General features: G+C 38.2%; 1 protein-coding gene across 28 annotated transcripts in view; it reads right to left on the reverse strand.

Annotated features, from left to right (window-relative positions):
• The window catches only part of ADAMTSL1 (ADAMTS like 1), a 1,005,193-nt gene that overhangs the window by 298,894 nt on the left and 681,444 nt on the right, over positions 1-24,855 (reverse strand). For 21 of the 28 annotated variants that reach the window (XR_014821152.1, XR_014821150.1, XR_014821112.1 and 18 more), the window contains one exon: positions 13,036-13,162. The exons of the other annotated variants lie outside the window; for them this stretch is intronic. Coding sequence is in view for 8 of the 21 variants with exons in the window: in XM_021074260.2 (XP_020929919.1) it covers positions 13,036-13,162 (127 nt within the window). In the remaining 13 variants the exon portion in view is untranslated. The remainder of the gene's footprint in view (positions 1-13,035; positions 13,163-24,855) is intronic. 28 annotated transcript variants of the gene reach the window in all.

Below are 24,855 nucleotides of genomic sequence, written 5' to 3' on the forward strand. Positions count from 1 at the left end.
ACTGAAAGCAGCTAGGGAAAAGAAACAAATAACATACAAGGGAACCCCAATAAGGTTATCGGCAGATCTTTCAACAGAAACTCTGCAGGCCAGAAGGGAGTGGCATGATATACTTAACATGATGAAAGGAAAAAACCTCCAGCCAAGATTACTCTACCCAGCAAGGCTCTCATTCAGATTTGAAGGAGATATCAAAACCTTCACAGATAAGCAAAAGCTGAGAGAATTCACCAACACTAAACCAGCCTTACAACAAATACTAAAAGAACTTCTATAGGCAGAAAAGAACAAGAGAAGAAGGGAAGAAAAAAGAGCAGCAAAAACAAACCCAAAGCAGTTAATAAAATGGCAATAAGAACATACATATCAATAATTACCTTAAATGTTAATGGACTAAACGTCCCAACCAAAAGACACAGACTTGCTGAATGGATATAAAAAACAAGACCCATATATATGCTGTCTTCAAGAGACCCACTTTGCTTTTTTAGGGACACACACAAATTGAAAGTGAGAGGATGGAAGAACATATTTCATGCAAACGGGGATCAAAAGAAAGCTGGAGTAGCAATACTCATATCAGACAAAATAGACTTGAAAATGAAGACTATTTTAAGGGACAAAGAAGGACATTACATAATGATCAAAGGATCCATCCAAGAAGAAGATATAACAATTTTAAATATCTACACACCCAACACAGGTTCACCACCATATATAAGGCAACTGCTAACAACCTTAAAAGGAGAAATCGACAATAACACAATCATAGTCGGGGACTTCAACACCCCACTGACAGCAATGGACAGATCAACCAGACAGAAAAATCAGAAAGGAAACACAGGCCCTGAATCATGCATTAAACCAGATGGGCTTCATAGATACCTATAGGACATTCCATCCCAAAGCAACAGAATACACATTCTTCTCAAGTGCACATGGAACATTCTCTAAGATTGATCACATCCTGGGCTACAAATCCAACCTCAGTCACTTTAAGAAAATTGAAATCATATCAAGCATCTTTTCTGACCACAACACTCTACAACTGGACGTCCAACAACAAGAAAAAAACTTCAAAAAACACAAACACGTGGAGACTAAACAACATGCTACTAAACGACCAATGGATCACGGAAGAAATCAAAGAGGAAGTTAAAAAGATACCTAGAAGCAAATGACAATGAAGATATGACACTCCAAAACCTATGGGATGCAGCAAAAGCTATTCTAAGAGGAAAGTTTATAGCAATATAAGCCCACCTCGGGAAACAAGAAAAAGCTCAAAAAAACAACCTAACTTTACATCTAAAGCAGCTCGAGCGAGAAGAACAGACAAGACCTCAAGTTAGTAGAAGGAAAGAAATCATAAAGATCAGAGCAGAAATCAATGAAATAGAAACAAAGAAACCCATAGAAAAGATCAATGAAATGAAAAGCTGGTTCTTTGACAAGATCAACAAAATTGATAAACCCCTAGCCAGACGTATCAAGCAAAAAAGAGAGAGGACTCAAATCAATAAAATTAGAAATGAAAAAGGAGAAGTAACAATGGACATCACAGAAATACAAAGGATCATAAGAGACTACTATATGCAACTATATGCCAATAACATGGAAAACCTAGAAGAAATGGACAAATTCTTAGAAAAGTACAATCTTCCAAGACTAAACCAAGATGAAATAGAAAAGATGAATGGATCCATCAGAAGAACTGAAATTGAAACTGTGATTTAAAAACTTCCAACAAAGAAAAGTCCAGGACTAGATGGCTTCACAGGAGAATTCTATCAAACATTTAGAGAAGAGCTAACACCTCTCCTTCTGAAACTATTTCAAAAAATTGCAGAGGAGGGGATACTCCCAAAGTCATCCTATGAGGCCACCATCACCCTGGTACCAAAACCAGACAAAGACTCCACAAAAAAAGAAAACTATAGGCCAATTTCACTGATGAACATCGTTGCAAAAATCCTCAACAAAATACTAGCAAACCACATCCAACAATACATTAAAAGGATTGTATGCCATGATCAAGTGGGATTTATCCCAGGGATGCAAGGGTTCTTTGATATCCACAAATCCATCAGTATGATACACCACATTAACAAACTGAAGCATCAAAACCATATGATCCTCTCAATAGAAGCAGAAAAAGCCTTTGACAAAATAGCCTTTGACACCAATTTCTGATAAAAACACTTCAGAAAGTTGACATACAGGGAACCTACCTCAATCTGATAAAGGCCATATATGACAAACCCACAGCAAACATCATGCTCAATGGTGAAAAGCTGAAAGAATTCCTGCTGAGATGAGGATGTCCACTTGCACCACTACTCTTCAACTCAGTTCTGGAAGTCCTAGCCACAGCAATCAGAGAATTAAAAGAAATAAAAGGAAAAGAAGCAAATTGGAAAGGAAGAAGTAAAACTATCACTATTTGCAGATGACATGATACTATACCTAGAGAACCCTAAAGACTCAACCAGAAAACTGTTAGAGCTCATCCACAAATTTGGCAAAGTCGCAGGATACAAAATTAATACACAGAAATTGACGGCATTTCTATACCCTAACAATGAAAGAGCAGAAAAAGAAATTAGGGAAGCAATCCCATGTACCATCACATCCAAAAGAATAAAATACCTAGGAGTAAACCTACCTAAAGAGACAAAAACCTGTACTCTGAAAACTATAAGACACTGATGAAAGAAATCAAAGACGACACAAATAGATGGAAAGATATACCATGCTCCTGGATTGGAAGAGTTAATATTATCAAAATGACTCTACTACCTAAGGCAATCTACAGATTCAATGCAATCCCTATCAAATTACCATGGACATTTTTCACAGAACTCGAACAAAATATGTTAAAGTTTGTTTGGAAGCACAAAAGACCCAGAATAGCCAGAGACATCCTGAAAAAGAAAAATGAAGCTGAAGGAAGCAGGCTCCCTCATTTCAGACTATACTACAAAGCAACAATCATCAAAACTGTATGGTACTGGCACAAAGACAGACATACAGATCAGTGGAACAGGAGAGAAAGCCCAGAATGAAACCCACACACCTACAGCCAAACTAATCTATGACAAAGGAGGAAAGGATATTCAATGGAGAAAGGACAGCTTGTTCAATAAGTGGTGCTGGGAAAACCAGACAGCCACATGGAAAAGAATGAGATTAGAACACTCCCTAACACCATACACAAAAATAAACTCCAAATGGATTAAAGACCTAGATTTAAGACCAGATACTACAAAACTCTTAGAGGAAAACATAGGCCAAACACTCTCTGACATAAACCACAGCAACATCTTCTCAGATCCACCTCTTAGAGTATTGAAAATAAAAACAAAAATAAACAAATGGGACCTAATCAAACTTCAAAGTTTCTGCAGCACAGCAAAGGAAACCCTAAACAAAATGAAAAGACAACCCACAGAATGGGAGAAAATCTTTGCAAGTGAATCAACTGACAAGGAATTCATCTCCAAAATTTATAAACACCTCCTACAGCTCCATACCAAAAAAACAAAAAACCCCATCAAAAATGGGCAGAAGATCTAAACAGACAATTCTCCAAAGAAGACATACAGATGGTCAAAAAAACACATGAAAAGATGTTCAACATCACTCACTATTAGAGAAATGCCAATCAAAACCACTCTGAGGTACCACCTGACACAAGCCAGAATGGCCATCATCAAAAATTCTACAAACAATAGTGCTGGAGAGGCTGTGGAGAAAAAGGAACCCTAGTACACTGTTGGTGGGATTGTAAATTGGTGCAACCACTGTGGAAAGCAGTATGGAGATGCCTCAGAAAACTAAACATAGAACTACCATTTGATCCAGTAATCCCACTCCCGGGCATCTATCCAGAGAAAACCATGGCTTGCAAAGACACATGTACTCCAGTGTTCATTGCAGCACTATTTACAACAGCCAAAACATGGAAACAACCTAAATGTCCATCAACAGAGGAGTGGATCAAGAAGATGTGCTACATATACACAATGGAATATTATTCAGCCATTAAAATGAATGAAATACTGGCATTTTTAGCAACATGGATGGACCTAGAAACTATCATGCTAAGTGAAGTCAGCCATACAATGAGACACCAACATCAAATGCTTTCACTGACATGTGGAATCTGAAAAAAGGACAGACTGAACTTCTTTGCAGAACAGATGCTGACTCACAGATATTAAAAAATTTTGGTCTCTGGAGGAGGCAGTTTGTGGGGTCGGGGGAGGTGCTTGCATTGTGGGATGGAAATCCTGTGAAATCAGATTGTTATGATCATTATACAACTACAGATGTGATAAATTCATTTGAGTAAAAAAAAAAAAGACCAAAAAAAAAAAAAAAAGGAAAAAAGAAAAAGTTAAGTTAAAAAAAATCTCCAGGCCCAGATAATTTCACTGGTCATTACTACCAAGCATTTAAAGAAGAAATAACATCAATCCTATACATTCTCTTCCACTAAAGAGAAGACAAGGGATCACACTTGCCAACTTGTGGTATGAGGCCGGCTTCATGCTGATACCAAACTGAGACAAAGATGTTATAAAACAGTTAACACTTTGGACAACTATCACTCATGAACATACATACCCACAATTTCCTGGCAAATCAAATCCAGTAATCTATATAAAGAATAATACACCATGACCGAGGAGAGTTGATTCCAGGAATGCAAGGTTAGTTCTTTATTCGAAAATGAATTAATGTTATACATTACAGTAAAAATCTAAGGAACTCTCACAGATCATGTCAACTGAGGCAGGAAAAGCATTTGATAAAATTCAACATCCATTCATGATGCTCCAAAAATTAGGAAGAGAATTTCCTAAAGGCAATAAAGACCATCTACAAAAACCTAGAGCTGATGTCGTGCTCAATGGTGAGAAATTGAATGCTTTCCCTCTTAAGAATGACAGTAAGGTAAGAATATCTACTTTTGCCACTTCTTCTCCAACATTGTATTGGACATCCTTATCAGTGTAGTAAAGCAATAAATAAAATACTGGTTTACAAAAAATAAATGAGTAGTTTACCAATTGAAAAGGAAGAAATAAAATCATCCTTCTTTGTAAACAACTTATCTAATTATGCCTTACTGTACTAGCAAGGATGACTAATAGAGAATTCAAAAACACTCAGAACAATTAAGTGAGCTTATCAGAAAGTTTGCAAAATACATGGCCAAGAGTAAATCAGAAATATACAACTGAAGCTGAAATACAAAATACAAAATATGATGCTGAAAACCAATAAAGACTGATGAAAAAACCAAAGAAGATCTAAATAAATGGATAGACATGAAATGCTCAAAGGATAATATCTCAACATATTAAACACATCAGTTCTCTCCAAATCAACCTGTAGAATTAACAAAATTATCATCAAAATCCCAGCAAGCTTTCTGTATATATGGACAAATTATAAAATTTATATAAGATTTTAAAAGAATTACTATAGAACAGACAAATTTTTTTTTCTTTTTTTCTTTTTAGGGCTTACCCACAGCATATGGAGATTCCCAGGCTAGGGGTCGAATCAGAGCTGTAGCTGCCGGCCTACAATGCACCAGAGCCACAGCAATGCCAGATCTGAGCCACATCTGTGACCTACACCTGCAATGCACCAGAGCCATAGGAACACCAGATCCTTTACCCACTGAGTGAGGCCAGGGATCAAACCTTCAACCTCATGGTTCCTAGTCGGATTTATTTCCACTGAGCCATGATGGGAACTCCTAGAATAGCCAAAATGATTTTGAAAAGGAGAATAAATTTAGAGAAATCAAAGTACCTGATTTTTTTTTTTTAAGGGCCGCGCCCATGGCATATGGAAGTTCCCAGGTTGGGGTCAAATCAGAGTCACAGCAACACCAGATCAAAGATGCATGTGCCACCGATGCCGCAGCTCACAGCAACACTGGATCCTTAACCCACTGAGTGAGGCCAGGGATCAAACCCACATCCTCAGGGATACGAGTAGGGTTCTTAACCCGCTGAGCCACAATAGGAACTCCTCAAGTAGCTGATTTTAACACTTGCTTTTAAGCTATAGTAAGCTTTATACTAAGTAAGCAATGTGATATTGGTAAAGGGATCAATTCATAGAAGAGAAAGCCCAGAAATAGACCTACTCAGAAATGAACAATGGATTTTAGTTCCATTGTTTTAAAGGCAATTCAAGGAAGAAAATAAAATCACCATTTCAACAAATGCCTGGAAAAATTGGACATCTTTATACAAAGAACAATTTAACCTAGATATAAACCTTATAACTTATATAAAAATTACCTGAAAATAGGACATAGATCTAAAAGTAAAATAGAAAACTATAACACTTTTAGAAGACATAGGCAAAAATTATGTGACCTGGGATTAGGTAGAGTTCTTAGGCATGACATGAAGTGCACAATCCATGGAAAGAGGAAAATGATAAACTGGTCTTTATCAAAATTAAAAGGTTTAGCTTTGTGAAAGATAATGTTAAGCCATTTTGAAAAAGGAAGGTACCTTCTGAAAGAAAATATTTTCAAATCATATATCAAACACTTACACTCAGAATATGTAAATACAATATATAAATATAATATGTAAATAACTCTTAAAACTCAATAGAACAGGAAACCAACCTGTTCTATTCTGTTCTGTTCTATTCTATTCTAGTCTATTCTATTGGCCGTAACTGTGGCATATGGAAGTTCCCAGGCTAGGGGTCAATTTGGAGCTGCAGCTGCAGCTACACCACAGCCACAGCAACACTGGACCTGAGCCACATCTTTGACTTACACTGTAGTTTGTGGTAATGCCAGATCCCTAACCCACTGAGTGAGGCCAGGGAGGGACTTGCATCCTCATGGACACTATGTCAGATTCTTAACTAGCTGAGCCACAATGGGAACTCCCAAACAACCTCTTTTATAAATTAGAAAATGACTTGAATTAGCATGGCATCAAAGAGGAAATAAGCACATGTATGACCAGCAGAAGAATTCTCCACCCCTCTTCCTACTGAAGACGTCCATACCCTAATCCCCAGAACCTATGGATATGTTATGTTACACAAAAAGGTGGAATTAAGGTTGCTGATAAAATTAAGGTTGCTAATCAGTTCATCTTAAAATAAAAAGAGTGTCCTAGGTTATCTGGGTAGGCTGAATGTAATCACAGGGCTTCTTTAAACTGGAGGAGGGAGGCAGAAGAGGTGGTTGGAGTCACAGAAAGATTAGAAGATGCTATGTTGCTGGCTTTGCAGATGCCAAGGCCTGCAGATAGTTTCCAAAAGCTGGAAAACCAAAATCAAAGAAAGTGGATTCTCCCCTAGAGCCTCCAGAAGAAACACAGTCCTGCTAACACCTTGATTTTAGTCTAAGACACACTTTAAACTTATGACTCTCCAGAGCTGTACCATAATTGTGTTGTTTTATGCCACTAAATTTGTGGTAATTTGTTACAGTAGAAACTGGTAACTAATATCACCTAAGCCATTAGGAAAATGCAGATTAAAACAATGATGAGATACCATAACACACCAATCAGGATGGTTAAAATAAAAAATACTGACAACATCAAGTGACGACAAGAATGCAGAGCAAGTGGAACTCTCATGTATTGCTGGTAGAAATGCAAAATAGTAAGATACTCAGGAAATCAGCCTGGAAGTTTCTTAAAATATTAAACACACACCTATCATATCATCTAGCCATGCTACTTCCAGGAATTTACTTTTTTTTTGGTCTTTTCGTCTTTTCAGGGCTGTACCCACAGCGTATGGAGGTTCCTAGGCTAGGGGTCTAATCGTAGCTATAGCTGCTGGCCTACACCAGAGCCAAAGCAATGTGGGATCTGAGCCATGTCTGTGACCTACATCACAGTTCATGGCAATGCCGGATTCTTAACCCACTGAGCGAGGCCAGGGCACGAATCTGCAACCTCATGGTTCCTAGTCGGATTTGTTTCTGCTGTGCCACGATGGGAACTCCTACTTCCAGGAATTTACCTAAGAGAAATGAAAGTGTACATCTATACAAAGACCTGGCTTCCTGACTGCTTTTCTTACTTCTGCAATTAGACCCACTATAATCCACTTACAACAGAGTAGATAGAATGATACCTTATAAAATAAATCCAATGAAGACACTCCTCTGTGCACAATCCTGTGACTTCTTTTCTCATTCAGACTAAAAGCCAAAGTCGTTAAAAATTGTACAATATCTGTGCCATTCCTCACAGTCCCCCTGCTTTCATTATTTCCTCTAATCTCTAGACTCACTTTGCTTCAGTTACACAGTTTTTTTGCACTTTGAGAAATATGTTAAAAATATATCTACCTCAGGATGTTTGCACTTGCTTTTCTCTATGCCTCAAATTTTCTTCCCTCTGACTCTTGCATGATGCCCTGCCTGTATCTCCCTCAGATCTTTGCTCAAATGCCATCTTACCAGTGAGTCTTTTCTTACTCACCTATTTAAAATTGTGATCACTGCCATCACCTTTGGCTGTCAGTCCCTCCCTCTCCCTGGTTCTTTTCCTTCTCTGTTTCCTTTTCCCCATGACTCCTATCACCATATGACACATATACATTTAATTAATTTTTTGGTGTCTCTAACACTAGTATGTAAGCTCCAGGAGGAGAAATGGACTTTTGTCTCTTTGTTCTTTCCTGTTTCCATCATCTAAAACAATTTCTTGGCATACAGCAGGTCCCCTCAAAATATTGGTTGTTGAATAAATGAATGAGTAAATTACTGTTGAATGAATGAATGGATAGTTGAGTGGTTTGAGTGCACAGCCTAAAGTCTGGGGCATGGTGGAAATTTCTTTAAAGTTTTGTGCTTTCTTTAAAAAATATATCTTGTTTTGCTTCATAATATATAGCCTGTGTTTTATTATAAACATCTTTACTTCAAAATATTTGAGCTAGAATGATAGTCCCAGAATACGTTTACCCATAGCCATTATAAATCAGCATAAGCACAGTCTGAGAAGGAAAGCTAGGTTTTAGGAGCTTCATTTTATCTTGATATAAATTAGTTTATCTAGTTCTTGCCACTCAAGGGAGAGAGAGAGAGCTTTAGGATACCCAGGTATTTTCAACACATGCAAATAGATTTGAGAGGTTTGCAAAGCTGGAGACATTCAATGAATAGCCAATAGGCTGGCTCTGGATCGAAGAATATTCTGAGTATACTTGGAAAATACATGATACAGTACAAGCCAATACAATTTGTGAGAAAATGAGCCTTTCCTTTCAAGAATTGAAAGTAAGTTAATGTTAGCTAAATTTGATCCTTTTTTTTTTTTTTTTTTTTTTTTTTTGTTGGGTTGGAGAAATAGGAAAAAAGTAACCAGGAAAAATGGAAAGGGTGGATGCTATCTGTAGACAGCCCTTTTCTTCAAAAGGGGGGAAAGACTGCCTTCATCTAGCTCTATTTCTGCTGTCTATATTTGTATTAGGTAATAATAATGTCTCTTAACACAAAGGTAGTTTCTTTTGTATCATCAGCAAATGGCAGCCATTTGATAAGTTCCTCCTCCTCCTTCTTTTTTTTTTTTTTTTTCTGGCACTTTACACCATGGTCTTTCTCCACTCTCCTGTTTTTACCTTCTTCCCCTGAGGTTTGAGAATATAAGGAAAAAACTTGGATATATGTTCAGAAGAAAATGAGTTCAGTGTGGGGAATCCAAGCACAAAGAGGCTGAAGAGAGCATGGGGCTGGCTTACAGAGACTTTTGGCAAAGCACAGGGGAGAGACCTGGCAGAACTTTTCCAGGCCTTCACGGGTGGAAAGCTGCTCACCTGGACAGTACACTGGGCCCCACAGAACAGTCTAATTTTTCCTGCCTGTGGGTCACCTCACAGTCTGTAAATATAAGGTAGAAGAAGGTTCTTCAGGGGGTGGAGGAAACATAAATGCAGCAGTTGGTTCAGCATCTGCTATAGATTGTGGTGAGGTGCGTGCATGTGCTGGGCTTTATTGATATAAATCATTTTGTCATAAGGCATCGTCAGCATTAAGGTAAATGAATCAATTGCATTTTGTCATTATAGATCACCGTCAGGTTGTGCACTATATCGTCTACCCACTGTCAGCCCTGACGAGAGCACTTTTCACTGAGGTATCTATTTGCAGATCCTGGCTCTCGGTTTGCTTTAGTTTGTTCCTTCAGAGCTTCGCCCCTTTGGTTCCAGTGATTCTGTCCCCAAAAAACCCTGATCACCTCTCAAGAGGAGGGTAAGAGGAACACCAATCTGAGCAGAGTATTCAGGCTTTTCTGTGAGGACAGGAAGGAAGGGGCTGGGGGGTTGGCATGAAAGGGAATAAAGGAAGAAGTGTCACCTCAAAAACATACCCTCAGACATTGCTGCACAACTTTCACTGCACAAAGGCAGATTCCTAGATATTGAACACCAATTCAACTATGTGATACCAATAACTAGAGAGACTTCAAGTCTTTAGTATTCCGTAAGGAGCTTATAAAAGTGACCTTTTTAAAAAATTTATCTTTAATTTTAAACTTTTTTTTTTCCTTTTTTGGCCACCCCACAACATAAGCAATTTCTGCATTAGTGAAAAGATCAGAGTCGTAGTTGTGACCTATGCCACAGCTGTGGCAACACCAGATTCTTTAATCCACTGGGCTAGGCTGGAGATGGAACCTGTGTTCTGGCACTACAGAGACATGCTACCCCATTGTGCCACAGTGGGAACTCCAATTTATTTGTTTTTTTAATTTTCAGATTTAAAAAAATTTTTGGAAGTTCCCAGGCCAGAGATCAAATCCATGCCACAGCAGTGACCTGAGCCATAGCAATGATAACATTGAATTTTTAGCCACCTGCCCTGACTTCAGAGATCCTTGAAAGATTTACACCTCTATTCTTCTGTGGTTTTCATCTTCTAAATTCTTTAATTTTTCATCTTACAGAAGAAACTACCAATACACGACCAGAGGGAAAAAAAATCCTCACCTGAATGTACTATATCAATGTCTAACTTACCCTGCCCTTCATCATTCTCTCTGCTTGGGTCTTTTTTGGTTTTGTTTTGTTCCCAGAATCACATTTTTCACCGCCTGCAGGGGTGTGAGAATGGAGAGAGTTCCCTAAGCTGGCACCTCCAATGTTTCATGGGTTGAAAAGTTCCTAATCTTTCTTCCTGCCCCCTCTTTGTCCCCAAAGCCTAGTCCTTTTGGACTTCCTGACTTCTCAGAACAGTTCTCCAGTGCACACTGTCTTTTTTTCTTGACCTACAAGTCCGCCTAAAGCCATAACCTACCCCACCCCTGCCATACATGGTCAATGTTTTCTTCCAGCTAGTCAACAAGTAAAGAGAACAAAATCACATTCAGTAAAGATATTCATCCTCATCTCCCAAACCTGAGGAGGTGGGTGCAAAGAGGTACTTGTTAAAGATCAGCTGGAGGATTCTGGACAATGCCAAAATTGAGGCAATATGACAAATAAGGTCAAATTATTGTAAAAAATGCATGGGTCTGAGTACAAGTATTGTTTTATTTCCATCTACATTTGCTGCAGTGCCTAGAACAGTGATTGTCACAGAGGAGAGTGTACTGCAAAATGATCTGAATTGCTGGGTGACCCTGCTGTTGACTCAGGTATACTGAGAACATCTACCCTCTACCCTAGCAGGAACTAGCTGGGTAGACACCTGAGGTACTTTGCCTCAACCCATCTAAGTGCTTTACAAACGTTCTGCCATGGAAACAGTCAGCAAGGTTGTGGGGCAGTCCAGAGGAACAAAGACATGCTTAGGCTCTAGATTCAGACTCTGGGCTTACATCCTGGCTCTGATACTTTATAGATGTGTAGCTATGAACAAGTGACATAATATGTCTAAGCCTCAGTTATCTCACTCATAACATGGGGATAAACAGTATCTTACTATAAGGTTGTCATGTGGATTAAATGAGATGATCGTGTAAAGTTCCTGGCATATACATGTATAGCAATCACATACTTATTCAGCTGCTACAAAGAGATGAGGACCTGCCAGTCAAGAAATGGCTTCAGGAGTTCCCATCATGGCTCAGCAGTAACACACCCAACTCATATCCACGAGAACGAGGGTTCAATCCTAGGCCTGGATCAGTGGGTTAAGGATCTGGCATTGCTATGAGCTGTGGTATAGGTAGCAGATGTGGCTTGGATCCTGTGTTGCTGTGGCTGTGGTGTAGGCTGGCAGCTACAGCTCCAATTAGATCCCTGGCCTGGGAACTTCCACATGCTGCAGGTGTGGCCCTAAAAAGCAAAAAAAAAAAAAAAAAAAAAAGGAAAAAAAGAAAGAAATTTTCTGTCTTTTTATGGCTGCACCTATGGTATATGGAAGTTCCCAGGCTAGGGGTTGAATAGGAGCTGCAGCTGCCAATCTGCACCACAGCCACAGTCATGCCAGATCTGAGCCGCATCTGTGACCTACATCACAGCTCATTGCAACACAGGATCCTTAACCCACTGAGCAAGGCCAGGGATCGAACCCAAGTCCTCATGCATACTAGTTGGGTTCATGACCACTGAGCCACAATGAGAATTCCTCACTGCTTAGGCTTAACTCTGGAGAAACCCATGAGAAGGACTGATCAAAGGTCACTCTGTAGATGAAGATCATGTGATTTAAAGGTGGCAGGAGAGAACTTTTTCTGGTCTGCCCTCTCTTCTCTATTCCATCAGGCATGTCAGACTCTGCATCAGTTAGGGGCCAGGATGCAGTTCATCCTCACGTTGGGTGGCAAAGATCACACTTGCCCATAGAGCATATCTAGACCCCTGTCTAGCTCTCTCCTAATGTGCCTCCAAAGCAAAGGTTTCCTCCTGGGGTGTGCAATGGGTGACCTGACTTGTCCCACCTAAACTAATCCAGTTTTTTCCAATTCATCTTCATTTTGAAGGATGTGTTATTCCCTAGTTGCTGCAAGGAGCTAAGCCAGAGGAGCATAACCAGTCAGAAGGTCCCAAGATTGCTCTATCTCTGGAGTGTCTTACATTTGGTGGCAGAGAGCTGGGATTTATATTGTCCTCGGACCAGCCTGCAGGTAGACCCATCTCCATTGCAGACTCCACAGTTATCTTCCTTGATGGTGCTTCCCAGCTGGTGATCACAGCCAACGATCTATCAAGAAAGAGAGATGTACAATTCAACCAGGTGTCTCCTGATAGATGGGTCTGTGGTGAGCCCCATCACCACCAAATGGGCCTCTCTTTGTCTTTGAGAAGGCTAAAAACGTGCTGCCCTCAAAGGGGACTGAATTCGATTGGAATGTGAAGCAGGCTAAGGAGGAAAAGAATGTAGCTTGGGTGAAGACATTTTTTATAGTTCAAATGTACTGAAATATACAAAGAGAAAGAAAGATGGGAGGGAGGGATGGAGGGAAGAGGAGAAGGTGAGGGATAGAGGAAGATACTAAACTATTAGCATTATAGACCTTAAGTCAAAAATAATTCCCACTATCAATAATCATGGTTCACCCAAATCATAAAAAAATACAACTGTGAGTTAAGCACAGCAGGAAGTTTTATGAGTAATCTCCATGTCGTATATGTTCCTTAGAATGTAACATGGTGAGGTTTTTATATCTTGGATTCATTGCTATATTCCAAGCAACTAGAACAGTGCTTGCCAAACTGTAGGACTTGAATAAATATTTGCTAAACGATAATCATAATACTCCCTTTTATAGCCAGCACTTCAAATAAGAAAAGAGAAGCTGAGTCACAGACTCAGCTGACAAGTTAGTGGACGAGTGTGTGGTGGGAAAGGAGGGTGGATGTGGAGGGCAGAGAGATAGCTAACAGTGAGTGCCAGCTATTGCATGGCCCTGGCCTGTGACAGGCACAATACATACATCCCATTCATTTTCAGAACAATCATGCAAGATATCCCCATTTTATAGATGAGGTCATGAATCTTGCCAAAGTCACTTAGCTAATAAGTAGCCAAGTTCTAAATACATCTAACAAAACATTTGTGCTTAGTCCAAGTCAGGCTTAACATCACAAGTCTTCATCAATTATATGGACAAACTCATTTGTATCTTTAATCTGTCCTTTCCAAGGTTCAAGGTAAAATGGTTCAGATTCAAATTAAACCAAGTTATACCTCTAGAGTTCTAGTTAGGTCAAATATCAAAAGGCTTATTCTACCCCCAAACTACTCCAACTACTGTCTTTGACAAAATAAAATGAGAAGTGTAGTGACACTGGAAGGGGCTTAACTCCATAATGTCCCGTCAACCCATCCTGTCTCTCAAAAGTCTGGTTGTTAGTATAGTCTTTCTTTGAGGCTTGATTTTCACTTTTTGTACCTTCAACTTATAATTGGAAACACATGTTTAGGCAAAGATTTGAAAAATACAACTATTGTGTTATATATATGCTATTTTTAAAATATGGTAATGTGTACCCTTCCTCTAAAAACATACAAGCATCTTTTAAAATTGATGACAAAATAACAACTCCTTCAGCAGTTGTACATGTTTTGAAATGTAAAGATGTCAGGAAAACACAGTGCCCAGGTTGTAAATGGGGAGTGAAGTGGGGCAGGGGGTCCATTGCTAAGCATTCACTGTGGTCAAGCCTCATTAGACTTCAGTATGTCCAGAGGCTACAGTGAGGTCACTTCAAAAGTTAAGCAAGCTTTATTCATGCGAAGCGCAGCATGTTCTGACTCAGGACTTCTTTGATGAGCTTCCCTATAACTGCAGTGAAATTATCTTCAAAATTCTTTTTTTTTTCTTTTTAGGGCCATACCTACGGCATATGGAAGTTCCTGAGCTAGGGGTCGAACCAGAGCTGCAGCTACCAGCCTACTCCATAGTCACATCAACACTATATCTGAGCTGCATCATCAATCTGTGAGGCAGCTGTGGCAACGCTGGATCCTTAACCCACTAAGCAAAACCAGGGACCAAACCTGCATCCTCATGGACACTATGTCAGGTTCTTAACATGCTGAACCACAGCAGAGACTCCCAAACAACCTGTTTTAAAACGTATCAAATGACTTGAACAGGAATGCCTACTCTTAAATTTTTTATCAATAGATTAATCCATACATGAGCTGAACAACTCTGCATTCATTCCTTCATTTTAAGAACAGTATGAAAGGAAGTATAGGAGTAACTCATTTACAAAGACAAAAAAATTCATCATTCAGCCAACAATGATTGAAGATTTGTTATGAGCCAGGCACTGTGCTCGGAGGAGAACCCAATGGTGAATTCAGTCACATGTGGGTCCACCTCATGGGACTTCAAATCTAGTGGTGGTGGAAAATATTACTCAAATCATCACACAGAGTAAATGCAGAATGATAATTATGATGAAATCTGTAAAACACAGATACTCTGAGAGCACAAAGTATGGTTAATTTAATCTGTTTAGGAAGGCCAGAAAGGATTTTCCTGAGGAAGAGTCTTTTGAGCTGATATCTCAATGAGGAGTTAGAGTTAACTAACTAGCTATTGCTGTGAGGTTTATTACATCTTTCAGACATACCTAGATGCTAGCTAATTAGAAAGTAAGAATTTTGACACTGAAAGCAAAAACAATGAAAACAAAAATAAACAAGAGAGGTTCATCAAACTAAAAAGCTTCTGTATAGCAAAAGAAACCATCAACAAAACAGAAGGCAAACTACTAAATGGGAGAAAATACTTGCAAATCATATATCTGATTGAGGTTAATATCCATAATATATAAAGAACCCATACAACTCAATAGAAAACAAACCAAACCAACCAATTAAAAAATGGGCAGAGGATCTAAAACAGTATTTTTCCAAAGAAGATGTACAGATGGCCAACAGGCACATGAAAAGGTGCTCAACATCACTAATCCTCAGGAAAGTACAAATCAAAAGCACAATGAAACCTCACCTCACATCTGCTGGAATGGCTATTGTCAAAAAGACAATAAATAACAAGTGTTGGTGAAGTTGTGGAGAGAAAGAAGACTTCATACACTATTAGTAGACATGTAAATTGGTGTAATATAGAAAACAGTATGGAGGGTCCTCAAAAAAATTAAAAACAGAGCCATCATATGAACCAGCAATTCCTTTTCTGGATATTTATCTAAAGAAACAAAATCACTACCTTGAAAAGCTATTTGCACTCCTAATTTTTATTTCAGGATTATTTAAAATAGTCAAGACATGGAAACAATCTAAGTGTCTGTGGGAAGATGATTAAATTGATCTATGTGTGTGTGTGTATATATATATATATATATATAATCTTTCTATTAAATAGGAAAGAAACCCTGTTATTTGCAATAATATGGATGGACCTTAAGGGCATTATGCTAAGAGAAATAAGTCAGACAGAGAAAGACAAATATTATACGATCTCATGTATAAGTGGAATCCAAAGAGAAACAGAAAACTCATAAATACAGAGAATAGATGGGTAGATGCCAGAGATGGAGATTGAGAGTGGCTGAAATTGGTGAAGGTGGTCAAAAGGTACCAACTTCCAGGTAGAACATGGATGCTGAGCACCTTTTCATGTGCCTGTTGGCCATCTGTACATCTTCTTTGGAAAAATACTATTTTAGATCCTCTGCCCATTTTTTAATTGGTTGGTTTGGTTTGTTTTCTATTGAGTTGTATGGGTTCTTTATATATTATGGATATTAACCTCAATCAGATATATGATTTGCAAGTATTTTCTCTCATTTAGTAGTTTGCCTTCTGTTTTGTTGATGGTTTCTTTTGCTATATATGCAAAATACAATAACTGAAATAAAAAATTCACTAGAAGCAGCCAACAGCAGGATACAGGAGGCAGAAAAACAAATAAGCAATGTGGAGGACAGACTAGTGGAAATCACTGATGTGGAACAGAAAAGAGAAAAAAGATTGAAAAGAAATGAAGAGAGTCTCAGAAAACTCTGGGACAATGTTAAATGCACCACCATCTGTATTAAAGGGGTGCCAGAAGGAGAAGAGAGAGAGAACCGGAGAGGAAAAAATATTCGAAGAGAGCATAGCTGAGAACTTCTCTAACATGGGAAAAGAACCACTCACTCAAATCCAGGAAGTGCAACGAGTACCATATAAAATAAACCAAAGGAGGAACACCCAAGACACATATTAATCAAAGTGACCAAAATTAAAAACAAAGAAAATATATTGAAAGCAGCTAGGAAAAAGAAACAAATGACATACAAGGGAACCCCAAAAAGGTTATCAGCAGATTTTTCAGCAAAAACTGCAGGCCAGAAGGGAGTGGCATGATATACTTAACATGATGAAGGGAAAAAACTTCCAACCAAGATTACTTTACCCAGCAAGGCTCTCATTCAGATTTGAAGGAGAAGTCAAAAGCTTTACAGATAAGCAAAAGCTAACAGAATTCAGCAACACTAAACCAGCTTTACAACAAATACTAAAGGAATTTCTCTAGGCATAAAAGGCCACAACCAGAAACAAAAACACCACAAATGACAAGGCTCACCAGTAAAGGCATATGTGCAGTAAAGATAGGAAATCATCCATGCACAATTATGCTACCAAAACCAGAAATCATGAGAAGAAGAGGGTACAAATGCAGGACACTGGAGATGCACTTTCAATTAAGAGACCACCAATTTAAAAGAAATTTCAGGTTTCTCAAAGGACTTAACTTTCCCTAGAAAAATTTTCATGGGTTCTGATAACTCTAAAGGAGCCAAAAAAGAGATAATCATGAAAATCTCTCTCTAATTCTAAATATTGCCTATGATTCCAAAGCATTTCAAGAAAAGAACAATCCAGCTTCGTAGATCCAAAGTAACTGTCATTTTAGGAAGAGCTAAATAGAAGGTGACATACTTAATGGCTCACTTGGCCAGACCACCAACTTAGTGCTCCCAGTGTGGGTTTAGGACCCCAGGATATGAACCAAGTCAGTTCTAACTGGGCTTTGTTTAACTTCAGAATTGAAAAGACAAACATCTCCCTGACACAACAGTTTTTTTTTTCTTTCTGTATCAATTCCTTTTTAAGATGCCAAAATGTTCTAACTCAATTATTTTTAGAATGTGGAATACTTTATAATCATATAAAATGTTCTTATTTTAGTCCAAGTGAAAAATCATTTGCAGTTATATCAGAAAAATCATTGTTGACATTATCTCAATCTGTTGAACTTGAATAAACATTAATTAAAAATTAAACAATTACTTTAAGTACTATCATTAATAACAGAGAAAAGAATAAATATGAATACGGAAATGGACTTAGTTGGCAAGTATGATGCCCGATCCCTTGGTGCCTTTGCACATGCTATTATTTCTGCCTGGAGTGCTCTCATCGATTCTTTATGTGACAAAATTCTATTCATCTTTCAAATCCCAAGCTAAGTGTCTCCTCCTCAAAAAATCCTTTTTCAGATTCCAGAGTTAGCTACTTTAATGCTCTATGCTTCCTCAACCTTTTGTTCATAACTCCATATAGCAGAGAGTACTAATTGCCATGCAGTATCCATCCATCCTATTCTTCTCAGTAACAGAACTCCAATATTGCTTTGGGTGGTAATATATCCAGTTAATAGAATACATTTCTCACTGGTTATGTGACCAAGTTGTAATTAGTAAAATTAAAGTGGGAGTGTTGTGTGGGACTTCTAGTAAGACTGCTTACCAGAAGCTGAATTAGTTGGGGAAGGTCCCTCTGCTTGCCTGCCTTCCTGTTGGCTCCAGGTGTTTTTTGTTTGTTTGTTTGTTTGTTTTTTTGAAAAAAATGAGACAATCTTAAGAATGGAAGGATGGCAGAGTGAAGAGAAAGAGAGTAAGGGATAGTCTGGTTCTGGACTGATTAGATCTTGAGATTTTTTTTTTTCTTCCAGAGCTGCACCCTTGACATAGGGAAGTTCCCAGGCTAGGGGCCAAATCTGAGCTACAATCGTGGGCCTACACCACAGCCGCAGTAACTCAGGCTCCAAGCTGCGTCTGCAGCCTACACTGCAGCTCAAGGCAATGCCGATCCCCAACCCACTGATGGAGGTCAGGGATGGAACTACAGGACACTAGGAGGGTTCATAACCCACTGAGCCACGATGGGAACTCCCTCAACTTCTTTTTTTTTTTAAAGAGAGAGTAGATTCTTTATGTGCTTAAGCCAATATTATTTGGGGGTTTCTTTTATATACATATGTTATATTGAGTTTAATCTATTAACATGTCTGTCTCCACAGCAGATGATGGGCTATTTGAGAGCCCCTGTTTTTTTAATCTTTCTATTTTTGTTGGTTAGCACAATGTTTGGCATTTGTGATACAAAATGAATGTTAGTGAATCAAAAAAATACATAGCACCAAACATAATGGTTTTCCACGAATTCCAGTGTAGGTTATACACTGGAAACCTTAGAGTGCAGTGGTTGATGACATACATGTGTACAAAAATGTGCATGTGTGTGCATATGTATGTTTGCATGTGTCTATGTCACAGAGAAACAGATATACTATAAATGACAATTAGAGGCCAAACCTAAACCTCTGTCCTGGTGCACGAACAAGAATTACTGTAAAGGGCTAGTATTTTTATGACACCCAAGTGCACCTATGTTTGTTATAAGTGAAATGTCACAGAAGAAAATATTTGGGTCACTGAGTTCCCAGACCCAACCCATTCTGGACAAAACATTAAAGGGAGATAATGACCACTCACAACTTTGGTGACTGCATGAAATTTTTTAAAAAGGGTGGAAAACTAACTGAATATTTTGCTCTAATAAAACTTATTGGTTTTCTGCTATAAGATGTCAGATCGATATGGTGGTCTAACCTATTCTCAACTAAAATGCACAGTGTTGCTTTTTTTTTAAATAAAACTTTTGTCTCATATAATATAAAAAAGAAGAAGCTCCAAGATGTTTTTAGACACCATCATCAATTTTTGTTTGTCTGTCTTAAATGTATGATTTTGCATATATATACATATACATGTACATGTACATGTACACAGTTTCTGTTTCCTGCAGGGAACAAGCACTTAACACAGTTGATTTTTTTTCATTCTTTTTCAGGATTTACTAAAGGGAACGACTTAAACTCTCCTTAAACAAAAAACTAAAACTGTAACATCCAGTCCAAGTTGGCTAACAGACTTTGAGCATGTCAGGCAGATTTTAGGCATCAGGCCTATAGTATGTGCTGATGGGGGTTTCTCTCTTTACCTTACATAGCTGATATCAAGTGAACAGACAGAACACAAGACTTTAATTCTCTAGACACTGGGATATGTATAATAAAATGTCTTCACTAGGAGCCACAGGAAAAAGAAAGATCACTGCACGGATAATTTGGAGAATGTAAATAAATACAATCCACAAGCAGATGCCATGCCCCAGACTGACATGCTTAGATGGGTTCACACTGGCCACATTTCAAATGGTTTCCCATAAGGACTTCAACTTCTAGCATCAAATACTGAGCCAGTGATGTCAAGCTTTTCTTGATCCAACACCATGAGGTAAGAAATTTTTAAATCCCTTTATTTTCAGCACTGGGAAAGACAAATATGGAAAACGAAACTCTGCAAGTCTGATCACAGCTGCTCTTATTTATAATTATTTAATGCAGATAGAACTTTATGGGGGAAAGTGTGCTCATACATACATTACAACTCATTTACTATTTATGTTAACAGGGAAACCTAGTAGCTCTCTAACCTTATCTTTAAAAGATTCAGACATTGATTGATTTGTTTATGATTTACCATTTTATAAAAAAGATTTATAGCATATACACATAACACAATAAAACTTCTAAAAAATAAAGGGGATAATAAATACCAGGAAGCTAGTATTTTAAATGAGTTCAAGAGGAATATAGCCAATATTTTATAATAACTATAAATGGAGTATAACCTTTAAAAATTATAAATCACTAGATTGTACACTTGTAACTTATATAATACTATACAGCAACTATATTTAAATTAAAAAAAAATGAGTTCAAACACTTCATAAGCCAATAAAGATAGTTCCTGAAAAGAAAAAACAAAAACAAACAATAAAAAGGGGGAAATGGGACAAAGAAGAAAATAAGGGTCAAAAAGATGAGTTAAAGTCAGAGATGAGAGAGCTCCATAAATACAGACTGTGAAGTCCTACACATTTTCTATATAGGGGTCACAGATGTGGACGTGAGCTTCCTAGAAAAGAGGAAAATATGAGCAGTTACAATGGCCACAGATTCTACTGGGTCTTCTAGAAAATGTAGAAAATGTGTGGGACAATGTGTTCCTTACAGTGGACACCATATAGATGTAATTAATGAATGGCAAACTGGCTCAGGAGAATTATAATTACTCAAAGTACTGAAATCCTAGATCTATATCTGCTTTGAGTTTTTTGGAAAGACAATGCTATGGAACAATGTCCCAAGAACATCTGGGCAAATAAATGCAAGAAGTTTCAAGGAACTGGCTTTTCAGTAACTATTGATGAACCCTAAAATAGTCAAGGAACATTTGGTAAAAGCAAATTTTAAGAAGCAAAACAAATCATCCAGGTACAGAGCACTGCAGTGGTCTAACTTAATCTAAGGATAGAATTTACGGCACTTAGAACTGAGCTGGCAAAAATTCGGCACACCTGCAGCTATTTTTCCCGTCTGGTTCCATGATGGACATTGCTAACCATCTGTAGCGCTCTTGGACACTGAGGTTTTATGTGGCCCCAGATCATCTATGATATTATTGTGATCTAGAAGACAAATTCAATAGACCATAGCTGTCTTGCAAGGAGACTCAACCAATTTACTGTTCCAGAGTTAGAACAATGAACTGGTTGTCTTTTAGATGATTCTCCAAAAATATTTCTCTTAAGAGGAACACTTTCTGAAGATGTGAATGATTTCAAGTACAGAGTATAACACTGAAGTTCAGAGAAGATAAACAACTTCCTCAAGGTCACATGGCTAGTAATTAACAAAACCCAAATTTCAACTTGGGATTCCTGACCACAAGGTATAGTAGGATGCCTGTGAACCATGGAAAGACACTAGTCAATATTATTACGGCAATGATGATAACAAGGTTGAACAGTCTTACCAAGATTACACCTCCATAGCCAGACTTATGTGCAGGGGTAAACAGAAGGCTTCATCTGTACTATGTGACTTGGAAGCACACAGAGGAAGTAAATAGGAAGGTACCACTTCTCATCTATACTTGTCCTCCACACCCCCTCAGGCTGAGAAAATAGGATACCTGGTCATTCACAAAGATGCTAATAGTGGTCCATGAGCTATGTTTAATATTTCCAAAGTCTAATGGAAATATCTTTACCTGAAATAAAACCATATAAGGTCCCCCAAATCTCAACCATCTCATTATACAAATAAACCAAATCCTGATGTTTACTGCCTTATTTTTAAATTGTACTCAGGTCTTGAAGTCATAAAATGAGAAAACAAATGATTACTTAATACATGCAGTGTTTTGAGTTGATGGAAACTTCCAAAACACAAGGCCTATGTGAAAAAAATAAGGACCCCTTTGTGTTAAAAAGTTGGGAACCTTTGGTGTAGTCCTTTGTTTGTTGTTCAAATGCCCTTGGGAGGAGTAACACATGAAGTCGGTGATTATGCTTAAATTAAACCAAATCAACTGAGCATAAGGTACTATGCTAGCTATGCATTATGGTACCATGGGGAATACACATAAATAGTAGTCATGGTCCCAATCTCGAGTGAACAGGTTTAATCAGATTTTGAGGAAAACAGGTGAGAACAGAAAGGGTGTGAGATCAGTAAGATTAAGGTCACAGGGGCGTGAAAGAAGAGAGTGGCAGAAGGGAAAGCCACTTAGAGCAGGGAAAGTAAACTAGTGTTTGTCTAACACTCGCTCTATTTAGACAATATATACTGTCTTGCTTATTTCTTTTTTTTTAATTGAGATATAATTGGCATTAATGTTATATTAGTTTCAGGTGTACAACACAATGATTTGCTATTTGTGTGTATTATGAAATGATCACCACAATGAGTCTAGTTTACTCAATTCTTTTAATATCCCTGAAAATAAACTAAATATATATCTATTTTACAAAAATACAACTGAACTCAGAAAGATTCAACAATTTACCCATGATCACACTACTAGGAATTGGTGTTGCCAGAGTTGAAATCCAGGCTGTGCAGTACTATATCATCGAGTGATCCCTCTATTCTGTTATGTCATGTTCCTCTTAAGGGTTTGAAGGGCAGTGGAGAGACAAGAAGAATGAAAAGGAATGTGTTTGTTTTGGCTACACTTTGTTGCCCAAAGCAACACTAGCCTACAGCTCTACTGTAAGCACCTCGTAAAAAGTAGGATCTTTGAATACAGTAGCTTTGAAAATATATCTTTAATGGGAAGGATTTCTTTTTTTGAGGGAGCAATTGAAGTGACTTAAAAAAAAACAATTGCTTTTGTTCAATAGCCACACACATGCCACAGGAAATACTGGTATATGCCCACAGGTTATTAGGCTAAATGGATGAGGTATAGCTCTCCTACACCCTAATACACCACCATCTGGAAAAAATTTATGTGAAGGCATTAACTACCTTTCCTCCAGGCAAAGATTTTCCAGAGGCACTCTTGCCATACATGGTGCTCACCCCTGGGGTTGACCAGTCACTGGTAGGACTTTTCAATTTCTTCCTGGATTCACCAGCATCCTTACAATGGCCCACTAGGTCCAAGATCATCTGAGTTATCTCTCTGACCTCACCTCCCTCTGGATTTCTTTGCTGTTCTTCAAACACTCCGAGCACTTTCTCATTAGGAGTGCACTGGTTGTTGCATCTGGAACATTCTTTGCTTGACACCTTAGCACAGGTGTCTTGCCTTCTTTTGAGTCTTTACTGGAAACCTTCACCTTCTCAATAACGCCTACCCTGACCAGACTGTTTAAACCTGCCTCCTTCCCCAGACCCAAGGTATCTTACCCTGTTCCATTTTTTCTTTTTATTCGATGGCACTTATAATTTACTCATTTGTCAAACTTATTGCTTCTTTTCTTTTTTTTACATTTTTATTTTTATTAGAGTGTAGTTGATTTACATTCTTGTGTCAATTTCTGCTGCACAGTACTGACCCAGTCATATATATATATACATTCTTTTCCTTATATTATCTTCCATTATGGTCTATCCCAAGAGACTGGATATAGTAGCAAGACCTCACTCCCTACCTATTCTAAATGTAATGTTTCCATTATTTTCTATCGCCTACTAGAATGTAACGAGGTCATAGTGTCTAATAATATAAGCAACTAGTGAAAATTTGTGGAATGAATGAATGAATTCAGTATATAGACAAGACTACAGGTGGAAGGCAGAGATTGTGGTTTCCAAGACATTGTCTTCTTATCTTAACACAGAACATAATAACAGCTTTAATCACGTATACTCTCTGCTGCTAATTCCAAAGACCAAAAAAGAGCTCTCTGTCAAAAAAGAAAAAGATCTCTATGGATGCGTCATTTGATAGCACCATAATCTGAGTTGAATTTCCACTCGTGACTCTGCCTGCTGTGTCTCTAGTTCTTCACCCACCACTCCAAAATGGGCTTGAGCAGTGCATGCTTATTATTTTTGAGTGAGTCTTCCTTTGACCTCTTTTCCACAAGGTACAGTGCTCTGGAATTCACACCCTAGCTTTTGACACCAACTCTGGACCTGGAAGCTCATTTTGTACTTCATCTTTGTACAGACATGAGTGTCTGATTCTTGGCTCCTCCTAAGGGGTGTTAGCTTGTGCAGTCCCTGACCTGATGCTTCCCACTACTGCGGGAGCTCTAGCCGTTTGGCTGGTCTTCTGGGTGGACCA

Source organism: Sus scrofa, chromosome 1 (assembly GCF_054392235.1).
Source record: "Sus scrofa isolate SSC_HxYL_T2T_F1_AM1 chromosome 1, Sscrofa_HxYL_maternal_Yorkshire_Landrace_v2.0, whole genome shotgun sequence".
NCBI lineage: Eukaryota > Metazoa > Chordata > Mammalia > Artiodactyla > Suidae > Sus > Sus scrofa.